The following is an 18,757-nucleotide window of genomic DNA, read 5'->3' on the forward strand; positions in this document are numbered from 1 at the left end:
TATGGGCGTAGCCATGTTGAAAATCCGTCTTCTTAACTACACCGCCGTTCCAATTTCCCAGCTAACTGGAACGTAGCATTATAATCATAGAAGCTGCTTACTGGCTAACGTGAAAAATGTTAGCTAGTGTGGCTAATATACTGGAAAACGGTGGAAAATGTTCCATTTATCAACCTTAACACAACTTACCCACTGAGAAAGATACTGGTGGCACCGTCACGGCATGGAGACATTACCAGAGACAAGGAAGGTGGTCAGAGCTGAGAACATTGTTGGAATTAAATTACATGGGAATCCCGGAAGAAAACCTTAGAGACTGGAGTGAAGATTCACTTCTAAGAATCTGTGAGCAGAACAACGCACATCCACAGAAGCTCTCCACCCAATCCGGCTGAGCTTGATTTGTAAAACGGTTTTACAAAGAATGAACAAAATGTTCACAACTGCAAAACCTTTAAGCTGGTAGAGACATATTTGAAAAAGACTTGTAGCTGTAATTGCATTAAAAGGTGATGTACAAAGTGTTGGATTCAGATAAAATCCAATAGAAAATGTGGGTTTTTTTATGTGAAAAGGTCTCGGGAATACAGAAATACTGTACTATGCATTAGTATGTTACACAAACTATTATTACACAAACCTAATTTCCATTCTTTTATGCATAATGAAGATAGTCAAAATATCAAATTTGGATCCAAATTAAATGAACTGCAGTGCAAAAATACCACCAGAGACAATGACAAATGTTTTAATCTTTTATTAAAAAGTAAAGACATAGTTCAGCCATCAAGGCTGGCCCGTTCTTCTCCCCAGTCCATTATCTCATGATGGCAGTGATTTCTGTCAGACCGACCTGACACCGGGCCTCAGCTCTGCCTAAATAAAATCAGGGAGAGCCATGGTCTCTGGCCTTTATCCTTTACACGAGAAACCTCCAGCCAGCTCCAACCCAGCTATAGACTATAAATATATATATATATTTAAAAAATTAAATGTAAAAGCCTTTTGCAGGTCCTCCAAGAATAAGGAAAGCATCTACAAACAAGATTTCCCTCAGAGAGGGTCCAGTCGCCTTTTGTTTGTTCGCTGACATCTCAGGGAGATTATTTTTTATTTTTTTATTATTATTAAAAACAGCCTACTGGGTGAGCAAAACCAAGCTGAACAGAAACAGGTTGGGCAAAAACTTGTGACTAGAAAGTTTGGATGTTAACAGCACTAGTAAAACACAGCATCTCACAGTACGGACAGGAAAAGAGGGGAATATGAACCATTGCCTTATCGGTATACACAAATATATAAATATATACACATTGGGGATTAATAAAAAAAAAAATCTGATTTACATTGACTTTCTATGTCGAATGGCTGCTGATACAAAGACAGATGTTTAAATGAAATATTTTTAATCCACCAGTAAATTCTGCAGCAGCGATTGGAGGATTAAACGGAGAGGCAGAGCGCCCCCTGGTGACAACACCGAGACATTTTCTGGAACATGGCGTCAATTTTAATTTAAACTGAGTTGTACGTTGGTTACAAAAGGTAAAAATGGTCATTTCTGCTGAGACTTGTTCTCTTTGCATTTATTGGACAGGTTTTCATTTACAATATCAAATAAAATGTGCCCAAAAAGAAAATTGTTTTAAAAAAATTTAAAAAAAAGACACTGGTCTTAAATACTGTATAGAAATGATTAAGCACACAATTTTATTTACGCCCGGTGACGTTACTTTTACAAAGGAGGAGTACAAACAGGAGGATCATCTGAGGTGTTTTAAAGTGGCAGGGCACTACAGACAAGAGGCTCTATGAGCCGCTCTGGTTCCTGAAGATAATCTGCAATCTGAAACTCAACCCAGCTGAAATTCCTGACCAGGAGTATATCGGCAGAAATGAAATTAAAACATCTTGGCAGCTATAAATTACCCATCCAGGACAAAAAAAAAAGGTCAGCAAAGAGACGGCCTGGCGACAAAGCGTCAGGATAGTGTGATGATGTCGACGGCAAACTGAAATATAAATCCTAAGAGCCATGAGAAAAAGTATTTATCGTAAAAGGTTCATTTTTCTTGGTTGGGACAAAAAAAACAAACAAAAAACATCATTGATATCAAAAATGTTACAAATATAAATCAGTTTTGTTTGTTTTCCAAAATGTGAACATAAATTTGTTAACCAAAAACCAGTCCTTCTGAAATCTGAGTCCTGCTGGTTGTGTGGGAAGAGGAGGAGGAGGAGGAGGAGAGCCAGTGGTCCAGAGATTATGATGGAGAGAAGACACCCTGGGTTCTTCACGAGCGTTTCAGTCTCTTGGAATGTCGCTGCTGATGGCTGGGCTGCTCCTCGTCGCTGCTGGCGTCGCCCCGCCCCCCCCGCAGACGAGTTCTCCTCGTGCCCTGCTCCCCGTCGCTGTCCAGCTCCCTGTAATCCTTCCTGCCGGAGGCGCCAGAGGTCCTCTTGCTCTTCCTCCTCCTGCTGCTCTCCTCCTCGCTGTCCGCCTCGCTCTCGCTCTCCTCTTTCCGGCCCCGAACGTTCCTGCCCGTCTTCTGGTTCGATTTGCCATTCTGCATCTTCTTCTTGGGTTCCTCTTCCTGCTCTTCGCAGTCCCCTTCATCGTCATCACCCTCCTCCTCCTCTTCTTCCTCCTCCTCAGATGAAGGAGGAGCTTGGTTGACGCGCTTGCGGGAGCGCCGGCGGAGGTAGCTGATTCCGGGGAGCAGCTTCTGGATGAGCTCGGTGAGCGTCTGCTCCGTCTTGCCCATGCAGGAGAGCACCGTGCTGCCCTGCTGGTTGTACTCCTCCGCGTTGGAGAACACCAGCTTCATGTCCTCCAGGAAGTCCTGGGCGTGTCGGTACGAGCCCTGGCCGAACTTCCCCAGCATCGTCTGGAAGTCCATGGGCTCCGAGATGATGTCCAGGTAGTCCTCGGCCTCGTCCAGGGAAACGGGGTCCCTGGAAGGCAACAGAGAATGCGTAAAGCGCCACATCAGGCTGAAGATCAGGGAGCGAAACGATTCACCACGGCTGAAGGGGAAATGACTCCCTCCTCCAGATATTAGGCCATTAATTACCAGTTATTAGCCACATTTTATTCACTTTCACTAGAGTCAGCCAGACCCAATTCAGTTCTGTTCCTTTGTCTTTACCATCTATCCCAAAGCCTTAGCAATGGCTCACTGTCACTTTCCAGACTGAAATATTCCTCATCATTTGTCAGTTTAAGTGGAGTTTCTTTTTCAGGCCATGTGTGAAGTCAAATCAGAAAAAGGAAAAAAAAAAAAAAAAAAGACATGCGCACTATGTTCCACACGGACCTAAAAGAGGGACGGACAATGAAAGAAAAAAGGCGGAAAAGAAAGCCAAACAGAGAGGACTGGTGTTTGGGGACGCTTCATCAGAAATCCTGGAATCTATGCAGATCTGGACAAATCTGTAAACGAGCGGAGAGGCAGCCGGTAAGACAGATCGGACTGCAAAAGTACTGACATCCCGACAGCGGGCCGCCAGCTTTACCGGCCGAATTAACGCTTATAACCGCAGCGTCTGAACTGAAGCGGTGGATTGTAGTGGCAAAGTCTGGAACTGATTGACTGATTTTAATGATTGAACTGATTGTTGTTGTCATTGGGTATTAATGTTAATTATTAATCAATTTAGCATTAGCTATTTATATTTATAAAATAATTATTTATGATTAATATTAAAAGGTGAATATTTGTATATTTAAATAAATTAAAATATTATGGAATTGTAAATATTAATGTGGAATGTATTTTAAAGTTAGAGAACTTAAGTTTAGTTACTTGTTCATTTAACTTTAATTACTTTGTGGGTTTGATTCACAGTGGTTTGCTTAGTATTGTTTATATAGTTTGTAATCATTTGCTTTGTAGTTTGAGTGGAATTGATTTATGTAGAATTACATGCAGATTAGTAATTATTTTTCTTCTTTTGGGTTTGTTTAAAGGTTTTTACCTGCTTTGGACCATTCATGAAATATCATGGCACACATTTAATAAATGGAGGATGAAAAATGAAGAAAACTGCTTGGTCCTTTGAGTAAAATCCCTGTTAATAAGAGCTTACATCGTTTGTCCATCCCTTCTCAAGTAGGGAAGCTGCATAAAGTAGAAAATAACTTGACACCATGTCACATTTCTATTTCTTGTTCATAGAGGTGTGAATTCAGTGATTCAGAGACTGAATTCAACTTTGTTTTGCCAATTACATGCAAATCAAGAGCAGGGATTATGTTTTTCCACTTAGGAAACCTTCCCCCCCCCCCTAAAATCACCATAAAAATAAAAAACTAAATGTGCATTTCTTATTTGCTCAGGTTATCTCTGCCTGATATTAATAATTCACCGATGACCAAAAGCTCTCATGTGCAACAGCATGAATGGACAGTTTGGAGGTTAAAATGATAACATTTGTCATTCAAAAGTCAAATCCGTAGCTCTTTTGTAGAATCACTGACTGCTCTTTCCAAAAAACGGTGCATATGAAGCCAATCTGAAGTATAAGGGACATGTTGCTCCGATGCCTGAACAAGGCATCAGAGCATCGGATGATGATGATTAGCGCTAGCATCGTGGCTGAAATATGGTTACCGTATTTTTCGGACTATAAGCTGCTACTTTTTTCCCACGCTTTGAACCATGCTGCTTACACCCCGGTGCGGCTTTTCTATCGATTTTTCTTCAACCATTAGGGGGCTCTTTAGCTGGAAGTGAATCATTGGAAGTCAAAATTGAAAATAAAAGAAGAAAGTGCTAAATTTCATGTAGAACAAACACATGCTAGCAGCAGGCATGACGGAGAAATGCTTTGAAACTCAAATGATGCAGCTTTTAAGTTGAAGGCTATCGATCTGGCAGTACAGGAGGGAAATAGAGCCGCTGCACGGAAGCTCGGCATGAACGAAACCATGGTTCGCCATTGGAGACACAGGGCTGCGTCCTTATGGAAAACCGAGAGCGGCGGAGGTACCAGCGACTTATAGTGTGGTGCGCTCTATAGTCCTGGAAAATACGGTATGTCTCTTAAGTGTTCCTGGTCCCGGCTCACCTGAAGGGCCAGCTGTAGCGGAACTTCATCAGCTTCTTCAGGATCTCCTCACACCTCTCCAGCTCCAGCGCCTGCTTGCTGATCCCCGTCTGGGTACTTTGCCTCACCTGGGGAAACACCATCACAATGATTAGCTAGTGTCTCTCATTGATTCCACTTTTTTTCCCCCCTCTCCCATACGTTGAGAAGTGATTTCTCACCAGTTCGTCGATGTCTGCGGGGCTGCTGGGCCCGGCTCTCTGCTTGCTGCTCTGCCTGCTGGACACCTTCTTGGCTTTACTTTTAGAGCTCTTCTGTCGTGATGAAGACTGCTTGTTTTTCTTCCTCGGCCTCACTGTAAACGGGAGCAACATGAGGACAGGGAAAGAACAGGTCAGGATGTTTGCGCTTCACTTGTGGTTATGAAAGCTGGACATTGTGGACGTCTTAAGGCCCACTGATCCAGACTGAGGCCAAAGGGACTAAAATAAGCAGAGACATCTTCTCTGGAACTGTTCTTCGTGGTTATCCACGCCACGCAGGCTGGAGCCTGACAGAGGGATCATCGCGCCACATTCTCTGAGTGAAGTCAGAGTGAGACACGGAAAGCTTCAAAGCAGAGTTCAGACCCGAGCGCTGATGAATGACAATACGCAGACAATAGAGACGCAGCGAGGACGAGGCCTGGATTTTCCCCATCGGCATTCTTCTCATTCCCAAACATTAGCGACGAGGAAGGCTCTCTCCAAAACCAGCTTCTGTAGAGCACTTCACTTTTCCCATTGGTCTTAGTTTTTATATCAATAATTCACGTCCAGATCCTAGATTTCTTTCAGCTAATTTTCAGATTTCCTGCTCTGACGATTTTCAAAGTTTAAGAAAGATTTAAGGAAGGAGGGGCGACTGGAAGAATGGGAGATGAAATAATGGATGGAAGCTCTGCACAACAAATTAGTAGGGCAGAAACTATCAATCGGATTACCTGTGATGAATCGATTATAGATATCAACTAATTTAGTAATAGATTAACTAGAGTATAGAAAAAAAGAGGCAATTTGCTGAAAAAAAAAACACATTCAGACCAGTAATTAATCCTAAACTGTAATCCTTAAGCAATAAAATATTTTCTTATTTTAAAATATTGAATTGTTTACTTGCATCTGCAGAGTGTGCCGAAATTTATCCGATTAGTCGTCAGAGTAATCAACAGAATAATCAATTACTAAAACAATTGTTAATTGCAGTCCTACAAATGACTGTATGTTGCAATTTTGAGTTTTGATCCGTTTCCATAGTGACACAGTGAAGCCTTCCTTCATCAGATGCAGACCGTTTAATAAGAGTTTGGGATAAATTTCTCTCAGACACTCACAGCTGTGCCCCATGGCTTTGTAGTCATTTTCTTCCTCATCCTCGTCATCGTCTTCAGAGCATTCCTCTTCAGACTCCTCCTCACTCTCCTCTTCGTCGGTGTCTTGTTTATAATTCCTGCAACCAAAGAGTTAAAAATTCATCCTCTGTGCAGAAAGACAAACAGCCGAAACACGCAGGTCTCTGCAGCTTCAGGTAACTCGGCCGGTTCCGGCCCCCCACCTTGAGCGCGAGCCCCTCCTGGCCACGGTGGGCTGGCAGGCCGGACACAGCCACTCCCCAGCAGGGATGCGGTACAGAGCCGGTCGCAGGCAGAACAGATGGAAGGCCTTGTTGCACTCGTCACACAGGATGAGCTTCTCATCATCACCTGGATACGAAGAGGTTAAAAGAAAAGAAAAGAAAAGTGAGGTAGGGAGTTTTTTTCTGTTATTTAAAGAGCATTCCTTCACTTCTTTCCTTTACTGCTCAGTCGAAATCAAACTGCTGTGAGTGTTGCCAGTGCTGTGCAGGTAGCAGATCACTACAGGGTCACCTGAGGGCGTGCGGAGCTGCCGGCTCTCAACGTAGACCTGCCTGACACATCTACCCTGCTCTGCTCTGAGCTTTCTGATGCCTCCCTGTCTGGGTCTGGTCCTACACTCCATCAGCCTTAGAGGCATGTCCTTCCTGAGCTCTGGACAGGGATGAGACCACTGCAGCATTCAGATAAACCATCTGTGAAAACTTGTAACAAGTCGTTCATCGCGACGCCGCTGTTCTGTAGCAACGAGGGAAAAGCCGTTGCTGCTCCAGTTCTGTCAGGGTCAATGTTTCTGAAGTGAGTCTAGCTAGCTCAGAAAATAAACAGGAAACAAAAACATCGGACGCACGTCTGCACACAAAAATATCAGACTGTGTTTAAAAAGAATAATAATAAAAAAGAAGTAGTACGCCTCCCTTACCTTTCCTGCGACAGACTTTGCAGCGAGCGTTCTCGGCAGACATGTCCCACTTTATGCAGGCGTCCAACATTCCCAGCAAAACATGCATCCGGGAGAAGGTCAGCGCCTCCCTGATGGCCGACTTCCACTTCTCTACCGCTGTGGCTACCTGGCAGGAGGAGATGAACCCAGTTTCTTTTTGTTTAAATGATCAACCCGGTGGCTTACAGTGACTCTAATGCAGCAACTAACAATTCTTTTAGTAACTGATTAAATACCGCAATGATTAATCGCATAAATCGAGTGATGTTTTTATACAATCATAAAAACAAATTCAAAAGATGCAAATGAAAACAAACAATTCAATTCCTTTATAAAGACGAAAGTAAACATTTTTATTGCCTTAAGTGCAGCAACGGCATGCCTTTAGTGAATTTGAACCAGGTGAAGCTGAAACTGCCACTTAACGAGTTCTGTGTCAAACATGTTTACAGACAAATGCTTTAATGTTTAATGTAAATATATTTTGATATATTTACATATATTTTGAGCCCCTCTTTAGCAGTAATTAATTTTGGCTTAATTACTGCTGACTGTTTTTTTCAGCAAATACTCTTTTTGAGTCTGCATGCTCCTGTTAACGATTAATCGATCACTAAATTGGCTGACGATTATTTCAAAAATCGTTTCGGCCTCAAGAGCCTTGCAAAAAAAAAAAAAAACATTTAATATTTCGTTACAACAACAAACTCCAAAAGTATTTAAATCTTAGAAATGGAAGATGCACATGTGTTCATAAGTTTTACAAGTGAAATTGCAGCCCTGAACAGAGAAACATCTCCGCAACATGCTCTGCTTGCTTTACAACTTTTAGGTGTTTAAGAATAAATTAGGCCAAATACATGCATAAGCCACACTCTTACTGGAAAAATGTTAAAATAAAAACAAGAATTCTTTTCCTTCCACTACACAATTATTTTGCCATTTTGATTTAATTTCACAGCACAAAATGTGGAAAAGTTTAAGGTATGGATACATTTGTGAGACAACGGAAATGGAAACTCCTGTCCTGCTGTGTGGCGGTCTTACCCTGGCTTCTTCTGCTAGTTTCTTCTCCTCGTCCACCTCCTCGGCCTTGCTGCTTTCTTCCCCTGCTTGTTTCTTCTTCTTCTTCTGTTTGGGAGCCATGAAGCCCTGCAGGAACTTCTTGATGACACAGGCCTGAAGCGTGATGATGCACTCACCAAAGTCCTTCAAGCTATCCATGTCTTTCAGCTGAAGCCATCAGAGGGAAGCATAAATACAGTTACACAATGGAAAGACAGTCCACTGTGGGACATTTCTTTAAGCAATGAAGTGACTCACCTGCTCTTCTATATCTACGTTGTCATCCAGGTAGCCCAGTCCTCCCTTTTGCAGCCTGGAGGCTATCTCCTGGATGTCGCTGCGCATGTATTTGAGCAGCTCGGCGTAGCCGTCGCAGCTCCTGAGTCCCAGTTTGGATTTGCGACTCAAATAGATGGAGTGTAGGATGTCCTGGTACCTGAACATTTACAGCTTTATATTTACTTAAATTCTCTATTGCAGCCTTATTGTCACATTGTTCATAAAAGCAGGTTTGTTTGCTCTGCTTCCTGTAGACGTAGGTTTGGTTTTAAGGTTTAAAGGAAGTTAGACATTTTGTCTTATTTCTGCAGCAGGTCACACTAAGCTGGTAAAGTCATAAGGCTGCAAGGCCCTGTGTGTGTGTGTGTGTGTGTGTTAAAGTAATTATGTCCAATTATAGGAGCCCATTCACCTGCTTTGGATCTTTAGCTTCAGCTCGCTCTCTCGGACTCCCTGAGGATGAAGACTTTCCACCAGCTCCTCCAGCTCAGCCGGGTTGTCGATGACAAACCTGGAAGAAAAGCCAGAAAGTCAGATCACAGAGAAGATCAAATTTAAATTAAGATGAAATGAGAATTAAAAATCAGAGCGCTGTTGGGAAAACAGCCAATGTAGATGCCCACCAAAGATTCTGTCCCTGTTTGGGAATTGTAGTTTCAATGCAGACGTCTGGTGCTGCCCCCTGCTGGACTCCTTCACTTGCAGCTCCGTCAACGCTCACGTCGTCTTTTTCAGCTTCTGCAATTCAAACACACAGCTGGTGTACAGGAAACACACAACCGCACATGTGAACAAGCAGCCTAGTCCCAGATCTGATCATACCTCTACCTTGTGAATCGGGTTGTGAGTCGGGAACTGAAGCTGCCTCGCTGCCTTCTTCCTCCTCTTCCTCCAACTCTGGCTCGGCCGCTTTCTCCTCGGGCGGAGGAGTGAAGCTGTAGTCGATGCCGTCGTGAACCCAACCCTTCTCAACGTACAGCCCGGGAACCACGTCGGAGAAAAGCCAGTATCTTCACAAAAAAACAAAACAACACAGTTGGGACATCTATCAGAAGGCCCTCAGCCGCCGTGGCTTAACACTGGACGAGGTCAGCACGCAGACGGAGCAGCAACCTGTTGTGGTTTCTGTCGGTGCCGAGCGGAGTCCTGCGCATCACCAGTCTGGCTTTGGTTATGCCGTCCTGGAAGGCGCGCTCTGCTGCGGCTTTTTGCTTCCGCAGCCGCTCCTCCTCGGCCTCCTTCTCCATCCGCTCTGCAGAGCCAACACAGAAACAGTCAGTCAGTCAGTCAGTCAGAGTAAAGATGGAGAGGCTTGAAAGGCCTCTGCACCGAATGACATATTTTATCACAACATTTAGCACAGAGATGCACCAAACCACTTCTTTCACTTTCAATACCGATGCAGATATCTGAGTTGTAGAAACAGCCCATACTGATCTAATCCATTTCTTTTTTAAAATAGGTATAAATGTACTGAATTACATATTTATTTGGTAACTCTGCACCAGTACACCACAGTTAAATAGCTTCAGAAGCTTGGTCAAACATGGTCAGAAGCCAAATGACTGACCAGCTGCCAGGTTTACCTTTGTTCTGCCGGTCCAGCTCCTCCTTCTCCTTCTTGGCCTGCATGGCCATCAGCCGCCGGCTCTTCACCAGGCTGATCAGGTCCTCAGGTTCCGGCTCCGGCTCCACCTTCACTTCCTTCTTGCTCTCCTTTTTAGCTGCTCCCTCCTTTTTCTTCTCACCTTTGAGCCAAGAAAACGTAAAAGTTGGTAAATATCTTAACGTGTCAGATGATCCCGAGACACAACCGGGACTGACCCCACCTTTGCTCTCCATCTCCTTCTTCATCTTCTTCTCTGCCTTCTTGCGGTCGTTGACCTCCTTCAACATGGCCAGGCGCTCCTTCCACAGCTCCGCCGAGCGCTGCTGCATGGAGTCCACGTGGTCCTCCACCGAGTAGGTCATGAGGATGCGGTGACACAGCGCCACCAGCAGGTCCACCTTCTCCTCCGGGCTCAGCTCGAACACCTCCACCGTCTCCAGCTTCTCCAGGAACTCGCTGCTCACCACGTCGTCGTAGCCGCCAACCGCGCCCGAGTCCTCCGAGCCCTGGCCGCTCTCGTCGTGCGCGTCGCATGGCCGCAGGCACAGGCGCGTCAGCTCCGACGCCGAGTGCATGGTGAGCGGGATCTCCGACAGGGACATGTCCAGCTCGCTGTAGCCCTCGGCCAGCTCGTCCTGCAGCAGCGTCTGCAGCAGCACCACCAGCACGCGGTTCAGGTAGTGGAAGCCGGAGCGCTCCCCGGCCAGCGCCTCCATCAGCGCCACTGCTGTGATCGGATACTGATCCTCAGGCATCAGCAGCCCGGCATAGCAGTGGAGGAATTCCACCACCATGGCGACGCTGCCGAACAGCGTGTTGGGCAGGCCTTCGGGCATGTCCACCAGCTTGAACGTCGGCAGCGCTTTGCCACCTTCGATCTCCTGGTCCTCATATCTACGCGACTGCTCCTGGCGGACCAACATCTCCTGCTTGCGCTTCTCCTTTGCCTTTTCTCTCAGTTTCTCTTTGAGTTCAGCACGCCTCCTCTTCATCTCCTCGTTCTTCTCTTCTTCACTCATGGCTGCCCATCTCTTCTTCTGCTCCAGCAGCTCCCAGCGCTTCTGAACCAGCTCCTTCAGCTCGTCCGGCAGACGCCCGCGGTCTTCGGTGGATAACGTCTTGGCAGCTTTGGTTATGAGGGAAGAGAGGGACGTTTTCTTATCCTCTTTTCCCTTGTGCTCCTTGTAGTAGCGGACGAGGTGCAACGCCATGGGGTGCAGCGGCTTTCCAAGTTTGGGTGTGCCCAGGCTGGAGCTGCGAGCCCGCTTCTTAGGACTCCCTGCAGGGGTTCCCTTAGCCAGCTGCAACAGAGTCATCTGCTTCATTTTTGGTGTTTTATCACCAGTTTTTCCATCTTTTTTAGAAGATTTTAGAACATCAAGTTTCTTATCGACACCCTTTCCGCCTTTCTTCCCATCTTTTTTGTCACCGGTCTTCTTGCCAGACCTTGGAGTGGAGGGAGCAGAGCCTTTTCCGTCTCCTTTCTTAGGAGTTCCAGAGTTCTTTACCTTGAGGGGGGAACCATTCATCTTCATCTTCTGAAAGAAATAATAAAAACATTTACTTATTATTTAAAAACAGAGCTTAGGGGTGTACAACATGGCTTGAATTCAAAGTCCAAACAAATAGAAGCTATAAAAAAAAAGAAACTCAGTGAGTGCATTGGTGGAAAAAGAATCAATCTTAAAATACCAAAAATCTAATTAATTAATCAAATGGGTTTTTCAATACAGAGATGAAAAAAGTAATTAAGAAACACTTTTATACAATCGACACTTTTCACATACAGCATCAGACCATGTCTATTAATTTTCATCATGTGCAGTTATTCATTGATGCCTGCAGGTGGCTAACGGTGCTGCAATACAACAGTAGAAGAAGAACTACCAGCAGCACAGAAGAGGAACAGCTACAGAGGTCAAGATGTGCCATTTCCATTCATGTTTTATTCAGTAGTGCAAACATTACTGCACAGTGCAAGTTAAAAAATTGCTGCTGTTGCTGGTGTGTATTGCCCCTAAGTGGAACTATTCCCTTCCCTTAAGGACCTTCACACTTTATAAAGTGGAAACCCGTCAACTAACCTGCATGTGACCCCATATGGTGGGACTAAGAGGCAATCCTTCTTTCTTCTTTTTCTTCTTCTTCTCTCCCTTCTCATTTCCTGAATCCTCTCCAGGAGTGTCACCGGTTTTCACCTTCTTGCTAGGTTTGCCTTCAGGAGAAGTCAAGCTTTTACGCTTCGTGGACGGGTTTCCTGCCAAGAACTGTCGACAAAGAAAAGGAGTGAGCACACAGGAAAAGAAACTATAGCTCAATATTAAAAAACAGCGTCTTGGGAAAAAAATATATATTCATACGCCTTGAACTTCTTTTTTTTCTTCTACAATTGTCATACTTAAACCACAATTTTGAATTAATTTGTGGAAGATTTTATGTGGTCGTTCAGCACGAAGTGGCTCAGTCTTGTGAAGTGAAAAGAAATCATGAGTGCATCTCATAGCTGCCAACAGTTTTTAACTTCACCACAGCTTCATCCCTCATCTTTGTTGTGTTCCTTGGGTCTTTTTGATGCCATTTGTTTACTAATGTTCTCAAACAAACCTTCACTGGATCTACACTGAGGTTATGCATTTCCTTCCACTTCCTGTCAATACAGTACTTTGTGTGGGCCTTTCTCGTAAACTCTCAAGAAAAACAAATTTCAGTTTGTGGTTATGTTAAAAAAAAAAAACCTAAAGGAATATGAATCCCTAAGTATAAAAAAAGGTATATATTCATTACCTTTTGTGGATCAAGGAGGAAGTCGCTGAATTTACTGGGCAGGTTGTATTTTTTCACCAGGTCATCTTCGACCACCCAGGGGGCACTTTCTCCTTTGCCCAGCCTCAGGGCGTAATGTCTGATGAAGTAGCGCATGATCTCCTTGGTTGGAGGTCGCTCTGTTCTATAGAGACTCTCTGCTGGGACATCGCTGATCACCTATTATTAGTAGAGGAAGATGAGAGAGCAGGGTCAGTTTCAGTAGCAACTAAATTACATACTGATGGTTGCATTAAATCAGAGAAAAGCCATCAAAAACAGCACAGTACAAGCATGCAATTATCAGTAACGAGCTAAGCACCTTATCCTCATTGATGAGCTTCACGTCATACTTATGAGGAAGGAATTTGGGCATGACCCATCTCCTCTTCTCTTCCTTCATGGCAGTGGTAGCTTTCCTCGGAGAACGCCGCGCTCTGTCACCTATTAGCACGCACCGACGACATGTTAGAAAACAGGAAGAGGCTTTAAAACACTCCGAGGGTCGACAACGTACTCAGACTCTCCCTTCTGTTCTCCTCCTCTCGAGACGGGGGCTCCTTCCTCTGGTTCTCCTGGCTTGCGTTCTCCTTGTCGCTGGAAGGGGAGTCACAGGCACCTTCAAGCTTCTTCTCACCCGACTCACCCTCTGAAGTCGCCAAGGGGTGAATCTTGATCACTTTTACTCGCAAACTTTGGTCTTTTCCCACCTAGAATTAGCAGCAAGGGGGGAAAAAAAAAAAAGAGTTAAACTAGATCAGAACTGGAGCATTTAGTGAAATGATTGTTGAAAGCTTATTGCCGATCTAATGAACTTAAATCCATCAAAACTTTATTATATTTCACAGGAGCTTTTTTTTTAAAGGGGCGGTATTATGTAAAATTTACTTTTTGAGCTTTACATTATGTTATAATGTTATTCACTCATCAAGAAAAATAAATGGACTGTTACTTTGATCCTTTCATGCACGTTTTATGAAATACTTGAATATCCTGTGGCAGCTATCCAGGGGTACCTAAACGCTTGTTTCACAAAGCCCCGCCCATTTCCACAAAGCTCCTCCTTGGAGCTTCTGCCTCACAGAGCACACCTCCCCCAGCCATTCCCCACTTGGCTCCTCCAGACTAGTGGCAGCAGCCATTAGCAAACACCTGGTGGAACTACGAGTCTTCTGAACTTACTGTAGAAACTGCTTCTCAGCCCAATGCTCCTAATATAACGTAAATTATGTAAACTGCATAATGAGGAGCATTGCTGTGATGTGCAGAAGGCGGAGTGCCGGAAAGAGCAGGAGCTTCTTAAAGAGACAGAAGTCCAATTTCAAGGCGTTAAATTGCTAATTTGTTTTAAGTCATGTTTGATTTAAAAGATATATTGGTTGTAATTGTGAAGCACTTTGGTCAACTGCTGTGGTTTTTAATGGGCTTTTCAAATAGATTTGACATTGACATGTAGCATTTTTAAAACAACTGAAGGTAACAGTTACTTGGTTGTGCTATATGTGCCTGGAAAATACATAATATTGCTCTTTTAAATGGCTACAAATTATTCATCTGGAATAAAAACGGTGCAATAAAACAAGTAAATAAAAAACAAAACAAACCAGAAAGTCACACTCTTCACCAACAGCATACTTGGTGAGGATTTCCACCCAGGCCATCTCCACCAGTTTGTCTAAGGACACCGTGTTGTGGTGGACCATCTCAAGGACTGGCTTCTCAAACCACAGAGGGTACTCCTCCTGAAGCCTAAAAAAACAAAACAAAAAGAACATGGTTAGTGTCACACTAAAATTATACAATTTATGTTAACAATATTAACATTATTATTAATTAAAATATCTTTATTATCAATATGTCGTTCTTGAAGGTCTATGAAGACTTGTGAGGATGCTGAGAAAAACAACACTGACCACTAGAGGGAGTAAACAATCTGGGGATATAATTAGAGTTTAAATACAGCTTATGACCCTGAGTGATCTGAGCACCTCTTTATCTGCTCTGTACTATGAGGCCTTCCTAAGGTCATGTCGTTAGAAAGATGTGGCTAAAGGAACCGTCATCAGACCATTACACATTGAAGTATGACAAATTCAGACATTATATTAATACAATGAGAGGTGGAGCTCATCATTTACCGAGCCGTGACAAAGCAGTAAACCATATGACCTTCGCTGGCAGACTACAATTCCCTATGACCAGATTCAGCTTTCACATGAATAGCAGAGTCCATCTAAACTGTTTGCAATTATTTATAGAAATCGGATCATTGATGGGTTTAAAGTTTTCTCCAGATATGATGACAAAATAAACCTTTAAAATAAAACTTTTTTTCCTTTTTATCATCACAGACCAGCTACGGCAGCCAGCGGAGATTAGATTAAAGCCTCTCGCACTTACAGCTCTGTGACTTCTTGTTCCTCCTCCCAGGCCTCTTTGTGAGTAAGCTGGAGGCTTCCTGTGCTCTTGCATGTCCAGATGCGTTCATCATACCTCTGCAGGCGTGCCTCATACTCTCTATACAGTTTGTCAAGGACAGTGCGATATCTAAATGTGAAGTGATTGGCTTTCTCTCAAAAGCCAGATGCAGAGTCATAGGATGTGGTTAGGAAAAGTTGTAAAGCATTTAAATTTATTTTGTAATCAATATGAACACATCAATGTCTTCTTATTATTTATTAATAAAATAAGTTAAGTCTTTATTAAGCGAAAGAAGGCATGATGTATGGTCATTGACTCCCAACTTTTTCTGTAATTTACATGAGTCCTTTGTCAAGAGACAGCTTATACTACTATTAAACAGAGACGCCTTACTTGCACACTTCCAATGGATGATCTAATGTTTTTTTGATCTGCTTATGGTCTGTTGTAAGAAAATGTGCTTACATAACTGCAATAATCTACATGACCAGCAGGAGGTCACTTAGAATTTTTATGGTTTGATTAGCAATCATATTCTCTCCATGAGTCGACTGACCCAAACGGAAATTAAAATAACTTTATAAGGCAAAATATTCTTGAATTATTTCACCGTTAGATTATTTATGTGCTTATAATTCATCCATCCTTTGTCTACATCTGCTCATCTTTGCAAGATTCCAGAGAAGCTGGTGTCCTTTCCTTTAATTCGAGAAGAGGTCTGGTTCGCCCTGAACATTTAATTTATTATATACAGCCTACGAAATTATTTGAATATTTCTAGAGATGCACCAATCAATTGCCAAAAGGGCAGAATCGACCAATTTGTCCTTAATTGGATCCAAGCAGTGATCAGGAGGTCAAGACTCAAATACAGAAAATTGATTTCCTCCACTTCATTGACGTGTTCCCCCCTCCTACAACCATCATGAATGGAATCTAATATTAGCAGGCACTGTGAAGCATTTTATTTGACTTCATTTAAGTAAGATGGAAGAAAATATAACTAACAAGTCTCTTGACAATGGTCTTGTTTATAGTTGGTCCTGTAAAATCTGACAGTGACCAAAGTAAGAAGTCATCTGTTCAGTTTTAAAACATAACAGCTGTGTCACGAATTAAAATACTGTACCCCAACAACGAAGCAGGGAGTCACAGGAGCACCTGGCTACCTTTACTCCCATCTACGTGCTGACAGCTAGCTACACAACCTGCCTGCCAGCTAAGGACTACTGGCGCTTGTTTCAGACCAACAACCCCTGAACAAGAGGCTACAAAGGCACAATTATAATCCAAATAGCGAGTAAAACCTTGAGATAATTTGTTTCAGCGCCCTGTTGTCCTTCAACAGATACGCTATAAGGTTGTTGTGTGCTAACAGGACCAGCTAGCCCCTGCCAGCAGAGCTACCGCTTTGCTCCGTGGAAGCAGCAAGGCCAGCAGCATTGTGACATAATGGGATGCCTAGCGTTAGCAGTGCGCTAACTAGCCCTCCTAGCATCGCTAGCTGTCAGCTTAGCCGTGAAAGCTGAAAGTGAAAGACACTCGTCCGCATTTTACGAACAATCAAGCTAACTTTAGTTCTATATTTAATTCTAACCTGTTTCAAAGGCCAACGAATAGCTGCAATGTACCAGTTAGAGATGTGACATGGCTAGCTAGGAAGCTTGTCAAACAGTCTAAACTGTGTACATGTAATTGAGACATTAAGGGACAGAAATGACAGGTAATGTCAAATTCCTTAACCACCTTAGCAGGCCTGTGAATAAAAATGATGGAAGCGTCTAACTGCTAACCAGACAAATAAAAGACAGACCACTAACGTAGCGATTGGCTTGGTGGATCGATTCAAAGCATGATGTTAAAGGATACTCTTTGTTCCTGAAGGCCTCCTTGGTATGCTCGATGATGTAGACCTCTTCTCCCGGGCCTGGTGGCTCGGCTAGCGGCTTAGCCAGCGGGTACGGTTTCCGGCCCAGAAGCGGTGCCATGGCAGATCCAAAGACGGCACGGGTGCCAGAGGCTGAACGTGACTTTCTGGCAACAAACTAGCACAACCTTACTCCGTGATAGTCCTTAGCATGTATCCAAGCGTCGGTAATATATGTACCGAGCGATAGCACGTCTCGCGTTACAGCCGGCAGGCCCCGGCTCTGAGCGTGCCGAAGCTAGTTAATCAGCTAGCAGTCTGGATCTCTATCTGGTTGCAAAACAATAACAGTGCGCTTCTCACCGATGGCCTCATCGCAACATTCTCCGCTTCTGCAGCTGCGGAGACTCGCTGGTTTTAACCAGAATTCCGGGAAGTAAAAGGTATTAAAGCTTTGCTCCGACGGGTTAGTTGGTAAACTTTTAGTTCCTCCAGGTGAACACGAAAGGATGAGAGCCACACCGAAATCAAACTCGCGGCAACAGCCAGAGCTCAATTCGGCTGCAGTTTTACAGTCCTAACAAAATACTTTTAAACTAGAGCTGATCTTTTTTTGCTGATGAGCTGTGCTGTCGAGGTTTTGTTTTATCAATAAACAATATTCGCAAGTGTCACAAGAAAGTATCCCCAATCAAACAAGAGGTTAATTCCCTGTCGAAATGGCGGGAGTTTCTAGTCCACCGGCAAAAGAACCCCTCAGCCCGTTTCCCCGGCAGCAAGCAGCGCCGCGCCTACGCCCCGCCTCCTCTCAACGCTCATTGGCTGTCTTGGCGTAGCGCCCTGATTGAATTGCTGAAAATTGGCTATCATTGGCTAGTAGAGTCTGTCTGTCATCATCTGTCAGTAGGAGCATTAAATAAACCGCTTCTATTGAACAGAAAATAATAGGAAGTTGCCTGAAGATGATAAAATCGCTAGTTAACAAAAAACAAAACAAACTTGAAAGAAATTATGTAGTTAATCTTCGTTTTTTCCTCTCAGTTAATTTTTGAACTTTATATGTGATCCATTTTGATTTTTAACAGGCCTTTCAGAGCCAGTGGCAGCTTTTATTTAAATGCAGAGCCCCTTCTTCTGTATCACATAAGATCACAATGCATGCTGGATCTGCAATCCAGTGGAGTTTTTTGATATATCATTTTAAGCAGCAAATGCAGTGCTTGCAAGTAACTAAAGGTGTTGGTGTCATCTAGCACATGTTACTATATTGTCTCTGCTGCCCAGAAGCTGAGCTTTTAGCATGCTATTGCAGTCATGACACTGTTATAC

At 43.6% G+C, this 18,757-nt stretch overlaps 1 protein-coding gene across 3 annotated transcripts; it reads right to left on the minus strand.

Annotated features, from left to right (window-relative positions):
* Positions 1-742: 742 nt before the first annotated feature.
* baz1b (bromodomain adjacent to zinc finger domain, 1B) lies at positions 743-18,189 on the minus strand. 3 transcript variants are annotated; one of them, XM_032545220.1, is made up of 21 exons: positions 17,431-18,189; positions 15,541-15,657; positions 14,745-14,889; positions 13,658-13,850; positions 13,463-13,584; positions 13,123-13,320; positions 12,423-12,605; positions 10,559-11,876; positions 10,316-10,477; positions 9,843-9,981; positions 9,552-9,739; positions 9,353-9,467; positions 9,142-9,240; positions 8,709-8,886; positions 8,433-8,618; positions 7,365-7,512; positions 6,643-6,790; positions 6,422-6,537; positions 5,271-5,404; positions 5,071-5,177; positions 743-2,955 (listed from the first exon to the last, which is right to left on the minus strand). In XM_032545220.1, the coding sequence occupies exons 1-21, from the start codon at positions 17,547-17,549 to the stop codon at positions 2,295-2,297; spliced, it is 4,776 nt and encodes a 1,591-aa protein (XP_032401111.1). In that variant the 5' UTR covers positions 17,550-18,189; the 3' UTR covers positions 743-2,294. The 3 variants fall into 3 exon arrangements, with proteins under 3 accessions (XP_032401111.1, XP_032401110.1, XP_032401109.1); XM_032545219.1 differs by having other exon boundaries at positions 9,558-9,739; positions 10,316-11,876; XM_032545218.1 differs by having other exon boundaries at positions 10,316-11,876.
* Positions 18,190-18,757: the final 568 nt, after the last annotated feature.

This window comes from Xiphophorus hellerii, chromosome 18 (assembly GCF_003331165.1).
Source record: "Xiphophorus hellerii strain 12219 chromosome 18, Xiphophorus_hellerii-4.1, whole genome shotgun sequence".
In the NCBI taxonomy this organism is placed as follows: domain Eukaryota; kingdom Metazoa; phylum Chordata; class Actinopteri; order Cyprinodontiformes; family Poeciliidae; genus Xiphophorus; species Xiphophorus hellerii.